This window comes from Pimephales promelas, chromosome 13 (genome assembly GCF_988280905.1).
Source record: "Pimephales promelas chromosome 13, fPimPro1.hap1.1, whole genome shotgun sequence".
NCBI classification, from domain to species: domain Eukaryota; kingdom Metazoa; phylum Chordata; class Actinopteri; order Cypriniformes; family Leuciscidae; genus Pimephales; species Pimephales promelas.
The window spans coordinates 26,288,856-26,308,716 of NC_142781.1; the positions used below are offsets into that span (position 1 = coordinate 26,288,856).

General features: G+C 37.7%; 2 protein-coding genes across 7 annotated transcripts in view; one reads left to right on the forward strand and one right to left on the reverse strand.

Moving 5' to 3' along the window:
* cdc42bpab (CDC42 binding protein kinase alpha (DMPK-like) b) overlaps nt 1-3,004 on the forward strand; it is a 56,083-nt gene extending 53,079 nt beyond the window's left edge. For all 5 annotated transcript variants that reach the window (XM_039692242.2, XM_039692243.2, XM_039692244.2 and 2 more), the window contains one exon: nt 880-3,004. In XM_039692242.2, the coding sequence (XP_039548176.2) occupies nt 880-1,011 (132 nt within the window). In that variant the 3' untranslated portion in view covers nt 1,012-3,004. The remainder of the gene's footprint in view (nt 1-879) is intronic.
* On the reverse strand, nt 2,781-19,305 carry fzd3a (frizzled class receptor 3a). 2 transcript variants are annotated; one of them, XM_039692247.2, is made up of 7 exons: nt 18,993-19,305; nt 17,520-17,931; nt 11,344-11,540; nt 9,352-10,369; nt 6,016-6,164; nt 4,513-4,737; nt 2,781-4,273 (listed from the first exon to the last, which is right to left on the reverse strand). In XM_039692247.2, exons 2-7 carry the CDS (start codon nt 17,712-17,714, stop codon nt 4,021-4,023), a joined length of 2,037 nt encoding a protein of 678 aa, XP_039548181.1. In that variant the 5' UTR covers nt 17,715-17,931; nt 18,993-19,305; the 3' UTR covers nt 2,781-4,020. The 2 variants fall into 2 exon arrangements, with proteins under 2 accessions (XP_039548181.1, XP_039548180.1); XM_039692246.2 differs by having other exon boundaries at nt 4,513-4,740.
* Between the last annotated feature and the right edge of the window lie 556 nt (nt 19,306-19,861).

Here is a 19,861-nt window from a genome sequence, read left to right on the forward strand (position 1 = left end):
GTCATGCATGTTGTACTGAATATGTAAATAAAGATACATAAACAAATATATATAAAGTATAAATCAAATAAAAAAGAAATCAAATTAAATTGATAAGAATGCATACAAATTATACATGCGTATACATGTCATATACCTATATATACACGCATACATAAAGAGAAATTATATGTACATATATAATTATACATATGTGCAATACTTAGACTTACACATCCATATATACATATATATATCTATTGCCTCGCATATTCACACACTCCTACCATTTGTTTACTTGCGACTACCCACTTATATCAATATTCATGCACATGTCCGTGTAAAAAAATAAAATAAATGACTTTAAATAAGTAAAGGAATATATGAATGGAAAGAAAAACTATAAATGAGACTTAGAGAATTAAGAATATCGCAAAGGATAATACTCGTTCCCTGTGACATTAACTTATAACTTATTAATTTATATCTCGCAATTCTGACATCTTTTTTGTGAGATATGAACTTGCAATTGCGAGTTATAAAGTCCAGTTCTAAGGACGTTTTTCCTCAGAATTGCGAGTTTATATCTCACAAATCTGACTTTATAAAACGTGATTGTGACTTCAAATCACACAACTGTGAGAAAAAAGTCGGAATTGCCTTTTTTTTTTGATTCTGTGGCAGAAACAAGCTTCCATACAAAACAATGGCACTGACATATTTTAAGATATATCAGTGCAAGTTTAAAACAGCTCAAACATGCATTTTAGTCTGGGACTAGCTTAAGCCTTGTCTGTGAAACTGGGGATAAGACTATTATAGTAGAGACTCTCTTGATCAAATTATTCTGTAGGTAGTGTCACTGTTTTTACAGTATTTTTGTTTGTTTTTGTTTTTCAGGACTCTGATTCGCCCCGGCACTCCACTGCCTCCAACAGCTCTAACTTCAGCAGCCCACCAAGCCCCGCCTCCCCGCACAAGACAAAGTCCCTCTCACTGGAGAGCACAGACCGCACAGGGTGGGACACATGATGGACTCAACGGTGAACCAATCACAACAAACTCTGAGTCTGCCTGTAACAGTGCTCCGCCCCCCTCCCATACAGTCGCACCCAGGTACTACAGGCTCCTCCCACCTAATTTGCATAAAAGATCACCACTGGGGAACATACAAAGGAAAAAACCACACCAACATGTGAGCGTTTGTATGTGCGCGTGGATGCGGATGTTTGAGCGACGACCCCGTCGGCAAAGCTGATTGGCTGAAAAAGTGGAGGCTACTAGTTCGGGATTTAATTGTTACTGGCGTTTGTACATAAACCGGGTTAGGGGTGAACTTTTATTTATTTATCATTTAGCCATTTCAAGGCGGAAAATACTGTCACGTCCCTCACTCTGTTCTTCAGCTGTGGACCATACGGGAATGATGATTCCATTATAGGATCCCACTAATTTACCAGGAAAAAATTGCAATGATGTATATTTTTTATTTGCTTTTAAAAGTGATGTGTGCAGTGATTCGTTTGTTACTTCAGCTAACGGAATATCAGGCGACCTCATCTATTGCTTCCTGTCCTATATTTGTAGGAATTTATAGAGGCTTTCTGACATCATCGCCAGTCTCCATGTAATCCGAACCTTCCGTGAAACAACATGACCTGTGAAAACACACCACAGTAATGTACATAGGTTAAAAGTATAGTATAATATATAATAAGGAAATATTGAAGAGATAAACTATGTGGAAAAAAAAATCTCACTGCTTTTATTTTTAAAGAATTATTTTAATATACTCACGCCAAGACCATTTAAAAAAAAAACTTCAGTTCCGTCCGTTCTTTTACATTTTTATTTTGTTTTATGATGAGACAATACTGCCTTGTGTATTTTTATTTCGTTGAATATTTTTTGGGTGAGACACACAAGCCAAGCTGTTTTACTACAAGTGTGCTTTAAAAAAACGAAACAAAAAACTGCGTATTGTCCGTCGGCTTCACTTCTGCTTTATCAGACCGAAACTGTACAAATATCATATTTCTGCGATCTGGAACTGTTAGGTCCAAATTGTTGAACTTGTCCATGTAATTTGAGGTTTGCAGACAGACAAAAGCCACTTCGTTTTGTTTCTGGATGGTTTCATGGTTACAGTATGGGAAATAGTCTACACACTTTGCTTCACACACAGGAAAAACTTGTTTTCAGAAAATCTTTTCATAGATAACAGTAATTATATCCCATTAAGTGTTAAAACCTTCACCGCTGCTATTAAATGTAAGGTTAGACTTTACCATTAAACTATATTACAATAATCTGCTCCCTCAAAACCAGTATGTATTTGTCATCATGTAGTTTTCAAATTGCTGCTGTTGCAGTTCCAAGGACATTTATTCCATCCAAAAAATAGAATAGTTTAAAACTCACAAATTGCATGTCTAATGAGCAACACAGGCTTCACTTTGTTCCTCATTCTGTTTGTAGTTGATTTAATTTGGTTGCACAAGTAAGCGAGTCTCCCGCCTCATGCAGGCTTCTGTTAGGTCCTCACGTCTTGATTTCTGCACCAGGTTCACATCTGTTCCACAAATGGGGAAACTCACTGAATTGGATAATTTGTTAAAAGGTTTACTATAAATTGGCTTTCAGCTTTGCAATATCATTCCAGTAGTAAGGAACAGCAAAGGAAAGCCTGCGTTTCCGTAACCTCTTACACACATTTATATGAGCTCATTCTCATCTCGGTGGTTTCATTTTTTTTCTTAGGATATGCTTTTTAATAATTTGTACAGTTTTGCATGTCATAAATGTCCATTCCATATGTTTCATGGTTGTATTGTTTCTCACTCACTTGAAAATGGTGGATATCACTTCAAGCAATGAGGAATCGTTTTGCACAGATGTATTTAAGGTTGAAAGGTCAATCAAAGACCGGATAAACTGGCCACTATGCATATATGGAGACGTTACTATATTAACCTGACGCTGATGTATTCAATAAACGGAGGGAAATGACACACATGGATAAGAACGTGTTAAGACTGGTGATGTTTTATTTTGTACATATGCACATGTTTATAAAAAAAAAAGCTTTTCACAGTTTTCGGTAAATGACACGAAAATGACTCGGCTAATTATCAGTGCTAAAACTCAACAGAGAAGAGCTTGGTTGTCAATTTCCAATCCCAAAAATCCTACAATATCTATTCTAAAATGCCTGACGTAACATGTTTTTTTTTACTCTCTTTTTCTGTTCTTTATAATCAGCTCTTCAACACATATTTGACACAAAAATGAAAATATTGTCAGTTTCCTCAGCTAAGAGAACCATGAGAAGTAATGACCACCCCATTTTTGGGTGACCTGTCATTGGCTGACCTGTCCTTTGAAATGTGAAGGATTTCAGTATCCATCACTAGTTGTGTTTTACAAAACGGTCAAAAGTGCAACAAACAATGGGAAGAAACATTCAAGAATGTAGTGAAACAATTCGGATGCTCAAATCATGGGAGTATAAAACAGCAAGCGCCTCAACACATCACAGAACGATGATGTATCAAAAGCCCTTACGTTTGACCCTGTTTATGTAAGATTTAACTTGAGAAAGCAAACAGAACATACATACACTACCGTTCAGGTCTGTAAGATTTTCTAATGATAAAAGTCTCTAATTATAACATAAATGTCTTTACTGTCTCTTTTGATCAATTTAATGCATCTGTGCTAAATAAAAGCTTTCATTTCTTTAAGAATAATAAAAAAAAAAAAACCTTACTGACCGCAAACTTTTTAACGGTAGTGCATGTCATTTTTGCACAGTTTTGCACAATTTCAAGTGTTTGGCATCCTGATCAACTGATCTTATTTAATAGTCCATTTCGTTCCATGTAGCTCATCTAGCAACGGCAAGATTGTGGGTTCAATTCCCAAGGAACGCACACTTCGTAGTTTGAATGCTCTCATATTTGCGAGCCATCGTGAGGAGTTCACCAGAAGAGTCCATGTTCTCTCTACTCATTTGGTCTCTATTTGCCGGCCCATTAAAGTTCAGGCCTTGGTCGCGTCCTCCTCTGTGACGCGGTGAATGCCGTTGCCAGGGCTGCTTTGGATGGCATGCGCAGTGATGCTGAGGTCCCGTACGCTGCTGTGCCGTGATTGGCTCTCCAGGCGCTGCAGGCTTCCGTGCCGCGATTGGCTGTCGAGGCGGTTGACGGCGCAGTGCTGGAGCGGATCATTAAGGCGCAGGGTGCTTCCCTGAGGGACACGTTCCTCCACACCACGATAACTGCAAGCTGTGTACCTGAATACGGGAAACAGAATGAGATTCAGTGATGGTAATTCATTCCAACTATTTTGAATGATTCGGTCTAGAGCAATGCATCACCATTGTGCTTATTATTTATGTATTTGTGTTTCTATGCATTAACCGTTTCTTGCAAGTCTTTTTATGAAGCAGTGACTAATTGGCATTCCACAGATTCACAAAAACCCTGAGAAAAAGTCCTCCGATTAGTCATGATTTGAGTGTGAATGCGTCACCTTCCGTCTCGTGAGCGGTGCAGGCTGCCGTGGAAGCTGCTGGCGCGGCTGGTGCTGGCGCTGGGCGGCTCGTCCAGCATGGCCAGGTGTGTGGACGAGGCGTGAGTGGAGGTGCCCTGCGTGGACGTGCCCCTAGACTTCCTCACCACTGGAGTGTTGGCGTCCCGGAGGAGGAGCTGGGTGAAGTCGGGCTCCTGCAGGACCTGTCTGCTCTCGTGCACTGCTCTGCTGAGGGGGGCAAAGAGGGGAGCGAGCGACAGAGGAGTGATGGAAGAGAGAGGGGGAAGACGGAGGGGAAATTAATGAGGTAGGGGGGAGTGGGACAAGGGGAGGGAGAGGAGGTTAATGCCCTGACATTAGGGATAGGGGTGTGTAGAGAACAAGCCTTAACACTAACCCCTATGAGACAGTACACACTTACTGAAGTATTTCCTCTAACTTCTTCCTGTCCTTCATTAATTATCCTTATTGCATACACAAATGGAAGAAAAGTATCAAAATGTATGCTGACTAAATTACTTTCTGTGGCTGTTACCTGTCTTTCATTAACTTTACATTGAAGCATATGACAGATGCACAATATATCTGTACCATTTCTGTTATTGGATGATACTAGAGATTTTTTAATAATTTGTAGAGATTTTATTTATTTTAGATTATCTTTAGCAAATCATTTTTTCAATTCATTTGTTATGATTCCTACATTTATATAATATAATAATATGTACCGCCATTCAAAAGTCTTCTAATAAGGCTGCATTTATTTGATCAAAAATACAGTAAAAACATTAATTGTGAAATATTGTTACAATTTAAAATGTTAATTTTAAATTACAATATATATTGTAATCATAGATTATATTTTTTCTATTTGAAAATGTAATTAAAATGTAAATGTATTTAAAAAAAAGTAATTTATTCTTGTGATGATTAAGTCGAATTTTGAATAATTAAAGTTGAATAATTTGAATCAGCATCATTACTCGGTATTCAGTGTCACATGATCCTTTTGAAATTATTTTAATATGCTGATTTGCATCTTATTATTCTCAATCTTGTATACAGTTGTACAGCTTAATATTTTTGTGGGAACCATAACATCTTTTGTTCAGTATCCTTTGATGAATAAAAAGTTTAAAAAAATATATATATATGCCGGTGTGTGTATATATATATATATATATATATATATATATATATAGCATTTATTTGAAATAGAAATATTTTTTAACATTATGAAATGTCTTTACTGTCACTTTTGATCAATTTAATGCATCCTTGCTGAAAAGTATTAGTTTCTTCCAAAAGAAAAAAATCTTTCTGACCGAACAGTTGAATGGTAATATATTTTAGACTGAAAATGAAAAAAATCCATAAACCCATTTAAAATGAGTTTTTTAAGCCATTATCAGTTTCTGTGTTTCTTGGAAATCAAACCTATGCATTATATTGTAGGCCTAAACAATAATGTTAGAAATCTGCCAAGCATTTCATGGGACTCACTCTTTCTTGCGATTCCCGTTGAAGAAACTGGCCCACTCGAAGCAGGTCTTTTTACTGCCGACCCAAAACACTGACGGGATGCCCACCACCAGCATCATCAGGTACTTGATGAGGAACAAGGCGATATCTGGCCTGCTTGTCTGTTCCACCTGTGAAGATTCATTTTCACACATTTGCTTAGTACGCAACATAAGAACAGGAGAAACTTGATTTGTAATCAGAGCGTTCTTCCCTTGCGGATCTCGGTGTTTGCTCATGACCTCATGCAGTGTGTGCGTGAGTGTATTTCTGGATGTCAGTTTAGCCCTGGGTTGTGCGTGTGCGATTGTGTGGATGGGAAGTGCTTTATCTCAGCTCACTGCACAATTGCCAAAGGCATAAACACAACTACAGCCAACACAAATGTCTGTCCTCCTCTTTATCTAATACACACGTACTCTCTCTTTGTGCTCAGGTTGGAGCATTTTTTCTGTTCTCCTTTACATTCATATACATTACTGTTACATACTTTATTTATATCTCATTTAATGTCAAAGGAAAACACCTAATGATACAGTAAATTTAAGCCATTATTAATTTCATTGCATAACAAATATCAAATCAAGAGGCACTTAAAAAATTATACTAGATATAGACATTTCACTATTTCGACTAAATTATACAATACTTTTATCTTTATTTTGAACAATATTTTTTATAGTTTAATCAAATGAAACCTAACAAATGTTGTTTGCTTATTTAGTGGCTTGTGCTTTCTCTCTTTAAAAATATCCCATCTGGTTTGGTCTTTTGTTATATAATGCAATATAATTCTAAGACTTATACATTTTGAGTGTGTCCAAATGCTTTGTGTGGCTACTGTAATGTATGATGACATCACTTACCGCATTGCTATTTATAGCAATACACTTCATAGCTGTCCATGAAGTACTGTTACATATAACATGACACATGACTATCCTTTCTCTTTCTCTCTCTTTAAAAACAATCACACACTGCCTCAGGCATGTAGACACACTCAAACACACAGATAAATAATATCATTACTGCGATTTTCATTGAGGTGAAGCTGAATCTTCCCATGACAGTCTTTAGGTTTTAATTTCTGCTTCAGTTGGTTTGCATCATGTTACACGTGAGATGTATTCAGTGCAGCTGTGGCTGTGTTATCAACTGAGATATACAGCTGTAAATGTCTGATGAACCCAAGTTTAGTGTCAAAAGCTATTATAAAGGCATTTTTTCTAGACATTTAAGAAAAGACTGTTTACTTCCATTTAAATTCAATTTAAATGTATTGATGGAAATTTTATCTCTTGATGGGAGATTCATTTAGGGACAGAAATGTTTAAACAACTGTTAAAGTGACCACTTAGTCACAACGTTCAATATTTTACAGACTACATTAGAGTGCCGAAGTGATGACGTCACTTTGTAGGACAACTCGGAAGCTAGCGGCGCATGGGTTCCCTCGGTCGAAAAGCAATGCATTTTCCCCATAGACTTTTGGAAAATCGCAAAAAATAAGATCTGTGTTTAACAAAGAGCTGTGACCCTTACACGTTTTGTCTAGCAAGATAATCTTTACAAGTTAATCCAAAATTTATACATTTTGAAGCCTATATAAAGATTTAAAAAAACAAAAATCAGACAAAATAAAGTTTAAAAAACCACAAGTAGGTTATAACTGAGTGTTCTATGTCATAGATCAAAACGTGAAAATATTTAGAGGCTTTGTTCATCACAGACCTTATATCAGGCGATTTAGCAAAAACCCATTCAAAAATCCCATAGACTTTAGAGCGAGGGAACCGTAGTGCTAAAATGCCGACTCACTTCCGTGTTTTGGCCTACAGAGTGACGTCGTAACTTCGGCACTCTATATAGAGTGAAGACAGTTGGCAGGAGCTTGTGGAGGCCTTCAATTATTCACAGCAAGCACAGTTGTAGAAATTCACTTAAGGTTTGTTTTTTCCCAGTAATTCACCTTTGGCTAAGCCCCGCCCCCCCTTAGTTACTGTTGCTACCTCCGTCAAACTTCATCTGGGCTCTGGTTTGGTATCAACATGGCTTGTGACAGCTCTTCCTGCTGAAATGTTATCAAACTTTTATAAAGCAGCAAATAAATTGTCCGATAGAAGTTGGCAAAAGGGCCTGCAATATGCGTTCGAAGGCAATATTCAAGACATACAGTACAGGTGAAACGCAAGAAACAACAAGGCATCCAAATAGAGGCAAAAGCATCACAGTCAAAAAATGAACCACCGCATGTCCTACTAATCGAGACGGAGGCTGGGACTAACAATATCAGGGAGCAACACTGTTCATGCAAAGCTGGGTAAGTTTCTATTCATTTCTATAATCGTAATTACAAAGCAAACGGACTACACGAGTATAACGTTGTATTCATTAGCAGTGTGTGCTAGCGTATCAACAACCGGAATGAGAACCGAAATCATAACCTAAAACATTATAAAACGGTCTAACTAGTATAACTTCATAGTAAGGTTAGAACCAAAAAAGATGTGCTTGTTAATCTTTGAGGGGTTTAGAATACAGTTTAATCCAAAGACGACATTTGTATGTTTTGACTTCGGTTTTGGGAAGGGAAAAAACGGACAGCCCCTCCAACCTCTCTGGGAAACGCGTATCTGTGTTACAAATTCCCTAGGCACAACGTTTAATAATATTTTTGATAAAACTACGACGGTAATAGCCTGCCGAGACCAAAAATATGAGACGCCTGGCGAATTCTGTACAAAGTTGTTCACATAAAAATAATTATATACAAATTAAATGCATATTAAGACTTTTAACTTGCATTAATTTGCTTTGACTATGAAAATACAGTACAGTTAAAAAATCTGAGGTCAGTACAATATTTGTTTTTAAAGAAATTCAGCGTTTTTAAAGCAAAGATGAATTCATTTGATCAAAATTAACAGTAAAGGCCTTTACTTTCTAACAAAAAAAAACATATTTCAAATAAATCCTGTTCTTTTGAACTTTTTATTTATCAATGAATCCTGAAAAAAGTCTTATAGTTGCCACAAAGATAGATAATAATGATACAAAAAATTTTTTTTGGAACACTAAACCACCATATTCGAGTGATTTCTGAAGGATCATGTGACACTGAAGACTGGAGTAATGATGCTGAAAATTCAGCTTTATCATCATGGGACTGAATTACATTTTAAAATGTATTGAAATAGAAAACAGCTCTTTTAACTTGTAATAAAATTTCACAATATACAGTTTTTACTGTATTTTTGTTTAAACAAATCCAGCCTTGAAGACGGTAATGCAAGTATTTCATAAACAAGTGATAGTTACCTGAAAGGGGCAGGGGATGTGGTACTCTCTGCAGCGCTCCTGTACCCAGGTGGTCTCCCACACGGATCTGTGGCTCTGCTCGTACAGATAGCATCCAATGACAGTCAGCAGCGGCACCAGATACAGGACAGAAAACACGGCGATCCGGATCATGAACTTCACCAGTTTGTCCTGGTTCTCCTTCTCAAGGGGGATTTCCATTCGGACCCTATTTAGCGCCGCGACACCGGCTAACAGCAGCACCACACCTACGACCACATCCAGTGCGAGAGGCACCAAGAGGAACCAGCGCAAGGCCATGAGGTCGTAGAGCCCCACGAAACAAACGCCGCTCATGCTGTCACCCTCGATTTTGTTCATGGCCATGAGGGTGATGGTGAGGGCTCCCGGGACGCCCCAGGCCACCGCGTGGAACAGCAAAGCCTTCTTCTCGATGGCCTCACTTCCCCATTTGGGAACAGCCGCCAAGAACCAGGTGATGGTGAGAATGACCCACCAAACGCTTCCTGCCATGGTGAAGAAGTAGAGTGTCATGAAGAGCAGCGTGCAGGCCTTGTTGTGGGAGCCCTGGGTGACGGTGGAGGCGCGGAAACGCCCCGGGCTCGCCGAGTTGCACGACACGCGCTCCTCCAGCAGGAAGCCCAGAAAGAAGACCAGGGACACCATCATGTAACAGACCGCGTAGAAGATGATGGGCCGTTCGGGGTAGCGGAAGCGCCCGACATCAATGAGAAAGGTCAGGAAGGTGAAGAGCGTCGCCGACAGGCACACAATGGAAATGACGCCGATGAAATAGCGTGCGAAAATGAGCTCATCTTTGTGGAAGTACATGTTGGGGCAGGGAGGTGAGCAGTCGCGGACACCCATGAACGAGTAGCCCATGTCAGGGTCGATCTTCAGCTCTCGTGGGCACCAGAAGCCATAGTCCCGCTGAACCGGCGAGGGAGATTCCTCTGTGCCGTCACTGCGCGGGAGCAGGTCTATCGCTCTGGGGTAAGACTCGTCACATTCTGGAAACCTAAGGGACAAGAGTGTCATTTCAGAATATCATATCATAAAGAAAGATGTCTTAAAGGGATAGTTCACTTTGAAATTAATTTTTAATATGTTTTAGCTTACCTCAAGGGCATCCAAGATGTAGGTGTCTTTGTTTCCAAAGTATTTTCAATTTTGACATTTTTCAGTCAAACCGTTGTTGTCTATCAGTCTTACACTGGAGGCTAAGGGGGTCCACCAAAAAGCATGCACAGAGAAGTCCAAATTAAACATGATTTAATGACTCGTAAATGTAAGTACACATTGATGGCCTAAGACATGAAATGAGCAGTATTTATATCGTTTTTACCTCGTGTAATCACAGTGACGTCCAAGTGATCTAAATCAGTTGTGCAATGTCCAACTGAACCGAACTGAATCAGTTCAATGTTACGCCGGAAGTGATCGCTTGCGTTTGACGTCACTCAATATTTAGACGGAGATTTCGGAAGTTTTACCTTTTACTAAACATAATTAGATATACCGAAATTGTCTTCCATTGCAGTTTCCCGTATATCTAAATATGTCTAGTGAAAGGTAAAACTTCCAAAATCTCTGTATAAACAAAGAGTGACGTAGGCGCGCAAGCGATCACTTCCGGCGCATGCGCAGACCAAAGCGCCCGTGCCGTCAGATCATTTTGTCATGGCTATGATTACACGAGGTAAAAACGATATAAATACTGTTCGTTTCAAGTCTTAGGCCATCAATGTGTACTTACATTGACGAGTCATTAAATCATGTTTAATTTGGACTTCTCTGTGCATGCTTTTTGGTGGACCCCCTTAGCCTCCAGTGTATGACTGATAGACAACAATGGTTTGACTGAAAAATGTCAAAATTGAAAATACTGTGGAAACAAAGACACCTACATCTTGGATGCCCTTGAGGTAAGCTAAAACATATCAAAAATTAATTTCAAAGTGAACTATCTCTTTAATAAAAGTGATCCTTTACCTGCTACACTCCATCTCATCTGGCCAGCTGACCCCAAACATGTCCATGAGCTTGTAGCAATCGCTCTTGGCACGCTGGCACAGGTGCCGACATGGCAGGGTCACACGGCCGTACTCTGTGCACACGGGTGCGTAAAGGGCACACAGGAATGGGCGTATTTCGGTAGAGCACTCCAAGTTCACCATAGGATGAAAGGGCTGTACGGACAAGAAAAAATATGGCATGTTAATAATAAATAAGTGTAATTTTTTATTTTATTTTAAATATTTATAAGTAAACAAAACTCTAATTTGGGGTTTCATGGTTTCATGACAAATGCTATAGCTTTTTATCCTGCGTGACCCATGTGCAGTAGGTTTAAATAGCGTGACCATACAAATACGTTTCAGACCATTTCAAATTAAAAAGCCAAGCACTGACAGTTTCATAGTCTTAACCGTAGTTGTAATGCTAAGAATAAACACTGAACAAAATACATTCTGGTATTTTATTGGTCTCCATCTAATAACTGATGAAAACAAACCTAATCACTGTAACTGGAAATGGTTGTGACAAACCATTTCCAGTCAATTTGAAATCATTTGGAGAATCTTAACCACTCAACAGAGGCACAATATCCACCAGGCCACGTCTATGACCCACACCGAATTTTATAGCAGTCGCTTAGTCACCCTTATGTTAAATGAGAATAAAATTTGATCTGTAGCTCTAGCACTGTAACGTACTGCCCTCATCTCTCTGAGGAGGCCTTTGTTTGGGGCGGGGAGACATGCTGTTTATTGCTGAGGCCCACTTACACCATGAGGCATTCTGGCAGTAGTACCAGCTTCGGGTCCGGACATAAATATGCAAATCCCACAGGGGAGAAGGAGAAAGACTCCACCCAGGACCAGACAGATAGACAATAATGCCTCCACCCCTGCAGAGTAAGGGCTTTTGTGATGGTAGGGTGGGGGTTCTGACATCCCTTGTGTTGAAAAATAAAAAGGACCAAAACCTACTATCATCCACAGCCAACATGAACAGACTATTTACAGTACTATACATTTCATTTTTTAAAGCTTTTTTTCTGCTATCACTAATAGTAAGAAAAAATAGATAATTTAATACAACAAAAAGCATATAAATAAACAACAACAAATAAACCCAATGAATTAAGGGGCTGGCTATTAAAAATCCTACAATAATAAACAATTATAATATACAGATATATAACTTCTAGAGTTTGGTTGTTAATAATTTACCCACAAATTATTTAAATAAATAAATAAACAAATCAACAAACAGCAATTAATTACTATAACAAAGATAGCTCCTAGGGGTTGGCTTTTTTTTAAATGATATAATACATTACATAATTTTAATATGAAAAAAAAAAACGTAATTTTAAAATTGTAATTTTGGTTTAAATAAAATTATTTACATAATTACTCTTTAAATATTTTTGGCTATTAAAAATGCTATTTGTTACAAATTACATGCCATGATGACTACTAATATGGAGAAAATCAAGTTTTCAGGCTGAATCCACATAAACTAATGTCCTAACAATAGTAATACCGTTATTCACTATTACAAAAAAAAAAAAAAGAACACATCCACCCTTTAAGTTATTGTAACAGTCCAACACATTTCTGATATACTTGATGTATAATACATATCCATAATGAAAGCATTCAGTCACAGCCAGCACACTAGTAGGCTACCACCCAAAATGTCTGTAAAAAGGGATTAGGATGGATATTATGCTTGCCCATTTTGACACAAAGCTTCTAAATCCAGCAATCATTTCCACGCACCTAATCCATATTTAACGCAGCATATACCATTGAGATGTGCCACTAACATGACATGAGAAAGAGCCCTGTGTAAAAAAGGCTTGTTTTCATCATGTAGCTTCCAAAAACGTGCTTTTGTTTATAAAGATCATTTAAATATTTTGTGAGCAAAAAGTAAAGCTATAAAATGACATAAAACCTTAAAATGATAGACTTTTATTACTAAGAAAATGTGAACTTCACGCCCCTTGATTTACCGTTACAGGCATCTGCGGCTATAATCGCGTACAAAAGGTTTTATGACATGTCTTACACCATTCTGAGCTCAATTGACTGGACATACTCTAGCTTTTAGGCAAGATAAAAATAAAGCAAGTGCTATTATTTGCTGATCTGGTGAAACACATTATCTCATCACTGCTGTCACTTCACATTACATGCAATGGTATGATCTGATGAACTCAAATGTGTGCATCTTGCCCACAGTTGTCCTAAGGGCAAACATACACTTTCTACACATTAATGTCTATTCCAGTGCTTTTATGTTTCTTAAGGGCCTTGCGGAAAGTTATTAAGGGATATTCAAAACATACAGAGACGGTAGGCATGTAAACACACAGAGAGCAGAAGATGCACAATGTTTGTTGCTTCTTGTTTGGGCAGAGACCATGTGATTCAAAGCATTATGCATGATGGTTCATAGAGCTGACATATAAACTGAATGGGAGATGTGGAGGCATGCCATATAATCAGAGATTTGAAACCATAAACCCCATAAGCAACATGATCAGGTCTTTTATAATGGCTAGATCTGTGCATTTTACATATCTGGAGCATCAGGTTTTGTCGGAAACACATATCAGCAAGTTGACTTTTAATGCTTGGAGCTGCTGTGCGTTTTCACGGTTTGCCTCTAATGAATGACTCATTCACACCCTCAATTCAAATGCATTTCATTTATACCCTCCTTAATTCAATTCAAATAGCTTTCTCTATTTTTTAAGCCCTAAATTATTTAGCATTCCAAGACACACTTGTGTAACAATTAGGGATACGGTAAAAATGTGCAATATTAAAACATAAAACAATCGATGTATGTATCACACTAACCATAAAATCAATCATTTTAAATTCTATGCATGAATTAAGGTACTGCAATAATATTATAAAAAACATTTTTTAAAAATGGTGATGACAATGACAATAAATTAACAACAACAACAAAAAAATCATGGCAATTTTTTAAAATAGTCTTTCACTGACTTATTCTTAGATCCGAGTTGAAAAAAGAAAATGGAAAAATCTAGAAGTCACCTAACCTGACCATTTAAATGTGTCCATTCACAAGTAAATACACTTGTTCCTCCCTCTACCCATAAATCCAGAGTGCATGCCTTTCTCTGTGAACCTCCACTTGCTTATTGATACGGTGCTCATCATCCTCATAGTGATATTTCAAGATTATTATCTTCTTATTAATACCACTTTACCATTTATATTATATAAATTCTCATATTCCCTTCTGACTGGTTTTCGCTTTTCTACCGGTCACTATTTAAGGCAGTGAATTCAACAGCACTGCCATGGTAACCAGCGATGCATAAACGGCCGGTTTAAGGGAGGGGTGTAATGGCGAGAGGTCAGAGTGCGAGTGACGACCACCTCCTGAGAGAGAAAGCCTGCTCTTTTGTTACAATACAATTGGGATCCGTTTCCCCAGCAACCGCAGTACCTTGCGTGGGGGGAGGGATGAAGAGAAGAGAGGAGGGAGTGGAGAGAAACAGAGAAAAGAGGAAAGGGGACAAAGACGAAGATATGGATGAGAAGTAATGGTCAACCCTGCCATTCCAATAAAGACTGTCCATGTGCATAAGAATACAGGCGAACATATTTTCCTCGTTTGTAGAATGAACAATCATGTTGAACCGTTTATTATATGCAAAACAATATGATTGTACATATTGAAAGCATGTTTTTGCTTCTGCCACTGAAGAAAATGTGAGTGATGTTAAGATAACTTCAAACTTCAAAGTCATAAATATCTATAAAAATAATGAATTTCCAAGTAATGTATAGCTGATATCATTTGGGTTTGAGTTGCCAGATTGCATTACAACTGCAGGAAGCCCTTAATGATCACAACATGGTAAAAACAACACAAGGACAAGGTCAAAGTATCTTTGCATGTCTGTCAAATTGGGGAGGAAGTTTAAATTAACAAGATGTCAAACTACATCAATCACTGCCCCTGAAATTCGGAACATGATTAGTTTTACCCAGCATTCTCTTTGCATGATCAGTTCAAAACCTTCCTGTTATTACTGCACACAACAACAACAATCCCAGAAACCATCGCTTTAGGCAACTGTCCCACTTCACAAATGAGGTTACCCAGAGTTCAGAGCAAAATTTTGCCACTGTCCTACAGTGGTATTGAATCGGAAAGCAAGGACGATTAATCTGCTCCTCATGAAACCAGAAAGAAATAATTGATTGGCAGCTTATGAAATGAAAGATATCTGAAAGTCTGGTTTCCTTCAACGCAAGATTAGTTAATTAGCTATTATCATCACCTTCTAGTCATTGATGCCCGCTGTTTGTAAAAAATAGCCTATTCATCAATCAAATCCTGGTTATTTAGCAGACTTAAAGGTATAGTTCACCCAAAAATGTAAATTGTGTCATCATTTACTCACCCTCAAGTTGTTCAACACCTGTATGAATTTCTTTCTTCTGCTGAACACAAAATATCTTTGGACGAGGTCGAGGGACGTGAGAACGGCACAATGCCGGTGGGACGCACCAGTCTCGTGCCGTTCTCTCACGTCCCTCGACATCGTCCTGCTCGCCACAAAGAAATTTTGAAGATATTTAATATTTTGAAGATATAAGATATTACACCCAAAGATATTTTACTGTTTTGTCGGTAATCAAACAGTCGATGAGTCCCATTAACTATTTCCATTGTATTTTTTTTCCATACAACAAAAGTCAATAGGGTACATCAACTGTTTGGTTACCTACAATTTTTAAAATATATATTTTTTTGCGTTCAGCATCTCAACTCATTCAGGTTTGGAACAACTTCAGGTTGAGCAAATGATGACAAAATTTTCATTTTTGGGTGATCTAGCCCTTACATTCTCATTTTTCATCGAAAAATCACATGTCAATCTTACAACGGGTTTTCTTTTTCTGTTAATTTTACATCCTCAAAGTCATGCCAAAAACTCTCTGACCTATTAAGTTATTTTGTGGTAATTTAAAGAACAAAATACTTTCATTCTTGCAATCCAAACGGATAAAATATTTTCTTAAAGAATTATAAAATAACAATACGAAAAATCTTTTTTTGTACAAAGTGCTTGGAAAATATATTATGCACAGTGTTACATGTGAATTGTGATTATCATTCAAATGCTTGTGAAAATAATCTTTTGTGCAACAGTGGGTTTAAAAAGTATCATCGCTTTCTGTGTGTGTTTGCGCTGGCTAAAGTGCAAAAGGTTATGTAACTCCACATTTCCACACGATGTACATGAGGACGAGCAGATGGGTTGCCTCGGCTAAACTCCACCCATTCATTTTTCCTTATCTTTCTTCTTCTTTTTAATTTTCTGTCCCATCCCTCGCTTATACTGAGGTGAATAAGTGAATAAGTTAAAACCTTGTGACTGAGGACAGCAGGTTCAGCATTGTGTGTGTTCAACAGATACTCTAGCTACTGTAACAAGCTAATGCAGCTGTTGTCAGTTTGGCTCAGCTGAAAACCGCGGCCCGGTAAAGAGGATTAACTATCGGCTTGAATCAATCCAGGCGTTATGTCTGCAGATACAAAGATTATAGAGCAATCAAAATAAACAACACGTCCAAGCACCATTAACTGCCCATAACATCAACCACTGTGGCTTATACTAGCAAGCCGTTGTAAAGCAACCTTGTTATATAAATATTTTTAAGATAATTATTTTGCCTCGACCACATAAGAGCGACTTTTTTTTTTCTTTTTCTAAACAGCACGATACTTCAGAAAGAAAGACATAGAAAACAGCCCCGTAGGACAGATTAAAGATTAATTTCCCTTTAAACGTTTCTGTAATGTGATCTAAATGTTCTGCAGGGCACAAGAAAGAACTGGGTCAAAATGAAAAGATTTATATATGAATGCATACATGTACAAGCACAACCCACATCTATATATCTGCTGTTGAGGTCACGCAGTTATTAGAGCATGATGATTCAAACTACTCTCAGAAAAAAGGAACTGGAGCGGTACACTTTTAAAAGGTAGTTATGTACCATTTAGGTGCTAATATTAGTGGTTTTCTGGGAGTGTAGTTTAATGTAGTGCAATTTGATGACATTGTTTAAACAGTCAGCCTGTGTCATGTGATTTACCTCCATGGCGAGAGCAGCGGTCTGCTGGTCATAGTGATTCAGAAGGTTGGGCATGAAGGTGGTATTGTAGGAGAGGCCCTGGCACATCCTTAATGTGATAGACTCGCAGGTAAACATGCTATGGCTGCCAGGAGCTTCCAAATTGATGGCCATACATACAGTCAGCATGGAGTATAGAACCCAAAGGAGATCCATGGCATGTCCGTCTGCGCTGGGACTGGCAAAGGACGATTGTATCAAGAAAATCTGAGCTCCGTCATTCCTTCGTTAATTATCTGTTGGTTGACACGAGACTGAAATCGCACGGATATACTTCTCCATTTTGCTGTGACAGATCCATGATTTTTCAGTGCATGTCCATAATCCGGTGTGGGTATGACTGAGGTTGCATTTATTAGAGGTAAATTTTCATCTGTGTAAGAAAGAGCACCAAATGTCACATTTGAAATGAACAGGCTAACATGAATTATTCATGAATGCGGTGACAGTTTAGTTTAACATGAAAAATCTTCTTGAGATCTCTCAAGGCGTGGGAAATGGTTTCAAAGCTAACAATGCATGATCAAAAGCACTGCCATTTTATAGTGACAGCAAATAAAAGAAGCTTATCTATGGGAAAATTTATGTAACTATGTGTTCAGTGTAAATGAAATTAGAACATTATAACCTCAGGAACAATAGGGTACAACACAGTATTAACCTGTAACCTCAACATAACTGAATTATGTTCCATGATTTATTTCAACTCTGAATGCAGCCATTAATAACAATTAATAAATAAATAATAAACAGTTTAATTAAAAATACAAATATTATTGTATTATACAATTAACTGATATGTAATAACTTTAAAACTGTTAAACTATTGTTGATGTAGTTTTAGGATATATATTTTGTAGTTATAAAAGAAGGGCAGATGATTTCAAGAGAAAATTGTCAACATAGAGGACAAAAAGTGATGCCCACAGGAATAGACACTGCGTCTAAACGGTTCACACACGCGCGCACACACACACACAAAATGCTGAATTATTTTAATTATGTTCATGATACTGGTTTGTCCCTGACACTTCTAGTATAGTAATTTAATTACTATTTAATTCGACGCATTTAAAGCTCATTGCAAGCACACACGCAAACCTTTATATATATAAGCAATCAGGAACCAGGATTTAACTAGTGTCCTGTACTAAAATTATTTTATGATTTTTCTCCCCCTTTTTTCAATAAAAAACCCAAACATTTTTAACATTATTGCAGTCTGTTTTTCAACAAAAAAGAAAATAAAGCCGAACAACAGATAGCCTTCTTCATTAACCCTATCCATTGAGAGTCGTGTTGCAGCTTCGCTATGATGAAACTCCCTTCAAAATAGGTGCCCGGTGTATTCTTAAGGTGTGTATTATTCTTATTTTGACTAAAATATGTTCCTGCGCCGAATTAATTTTGATTATGATAAAAAGTCCTTCTTACCTCTCGAGTTGAAAGCATTCACGTGAGGGACCCCACTCCGCGTCTCTAACAATACGAGCCCTGTGTGTCTTTCTGCAGGTTTTTTTGCGGATTTGTACGGGCGCGCGCATTTGTCGATGACGCGCGACGAATATTGCTTTCACTTAATATAAAAGGATATTAGAACTTAAGTCACTGGATTGCGCGTGAAAAAAACACAATCAATAGGCAAAAGGAGAATGACTTGGGTTTATCCACGGATATCATATCGTTGCATTGACCCGGAGCTGTAGGGAGCGGGGAGCGTCTCCGCACTATAATGAAATGAAGTTGGCGCTGCTGATTTGTGGATGCCCGGAATGATGGGCGTGTGTTTGGTAGTAGGAAGTTCGACTCATTTTCGAGATTCGGTTCTTTCGAGCAGTTCATTTCGAAGAATTGGTTGAGATCTTGTCATTGATTCTTTTACACCATTGTGTAATTACGTCATCGCGTGTTTGCTGAGTGATATGTTTACTTTCTAAAACGGGTTGTTTTATCTACGTTTTTGGATTAAGGATGTTTATTGTACGTTCATGCGTTTCAAATAGTTAGTTGTAGTCACGATTCTGCTAATAAAGCATCAATTAATTTCGAATGTTATTTGCATTTACATTAAACAATATTATAATTAATTCAGTGTATGTAGGCCTAATCTTTATTTCAGTAAGTGGCAGAGGGCTGTTTAAAATCAACTCATGAGTTTCAAACAGCCCTCTACTGAAATATGCATGAACACATATTGGGTTGATATGCGTTCATACAATCAAGTCGTAAACTGCATGCTATAAAATATTTATGTTTTTGTTATTCACTAATTTATTTCACTAATTTATAATTTATACAAGTTA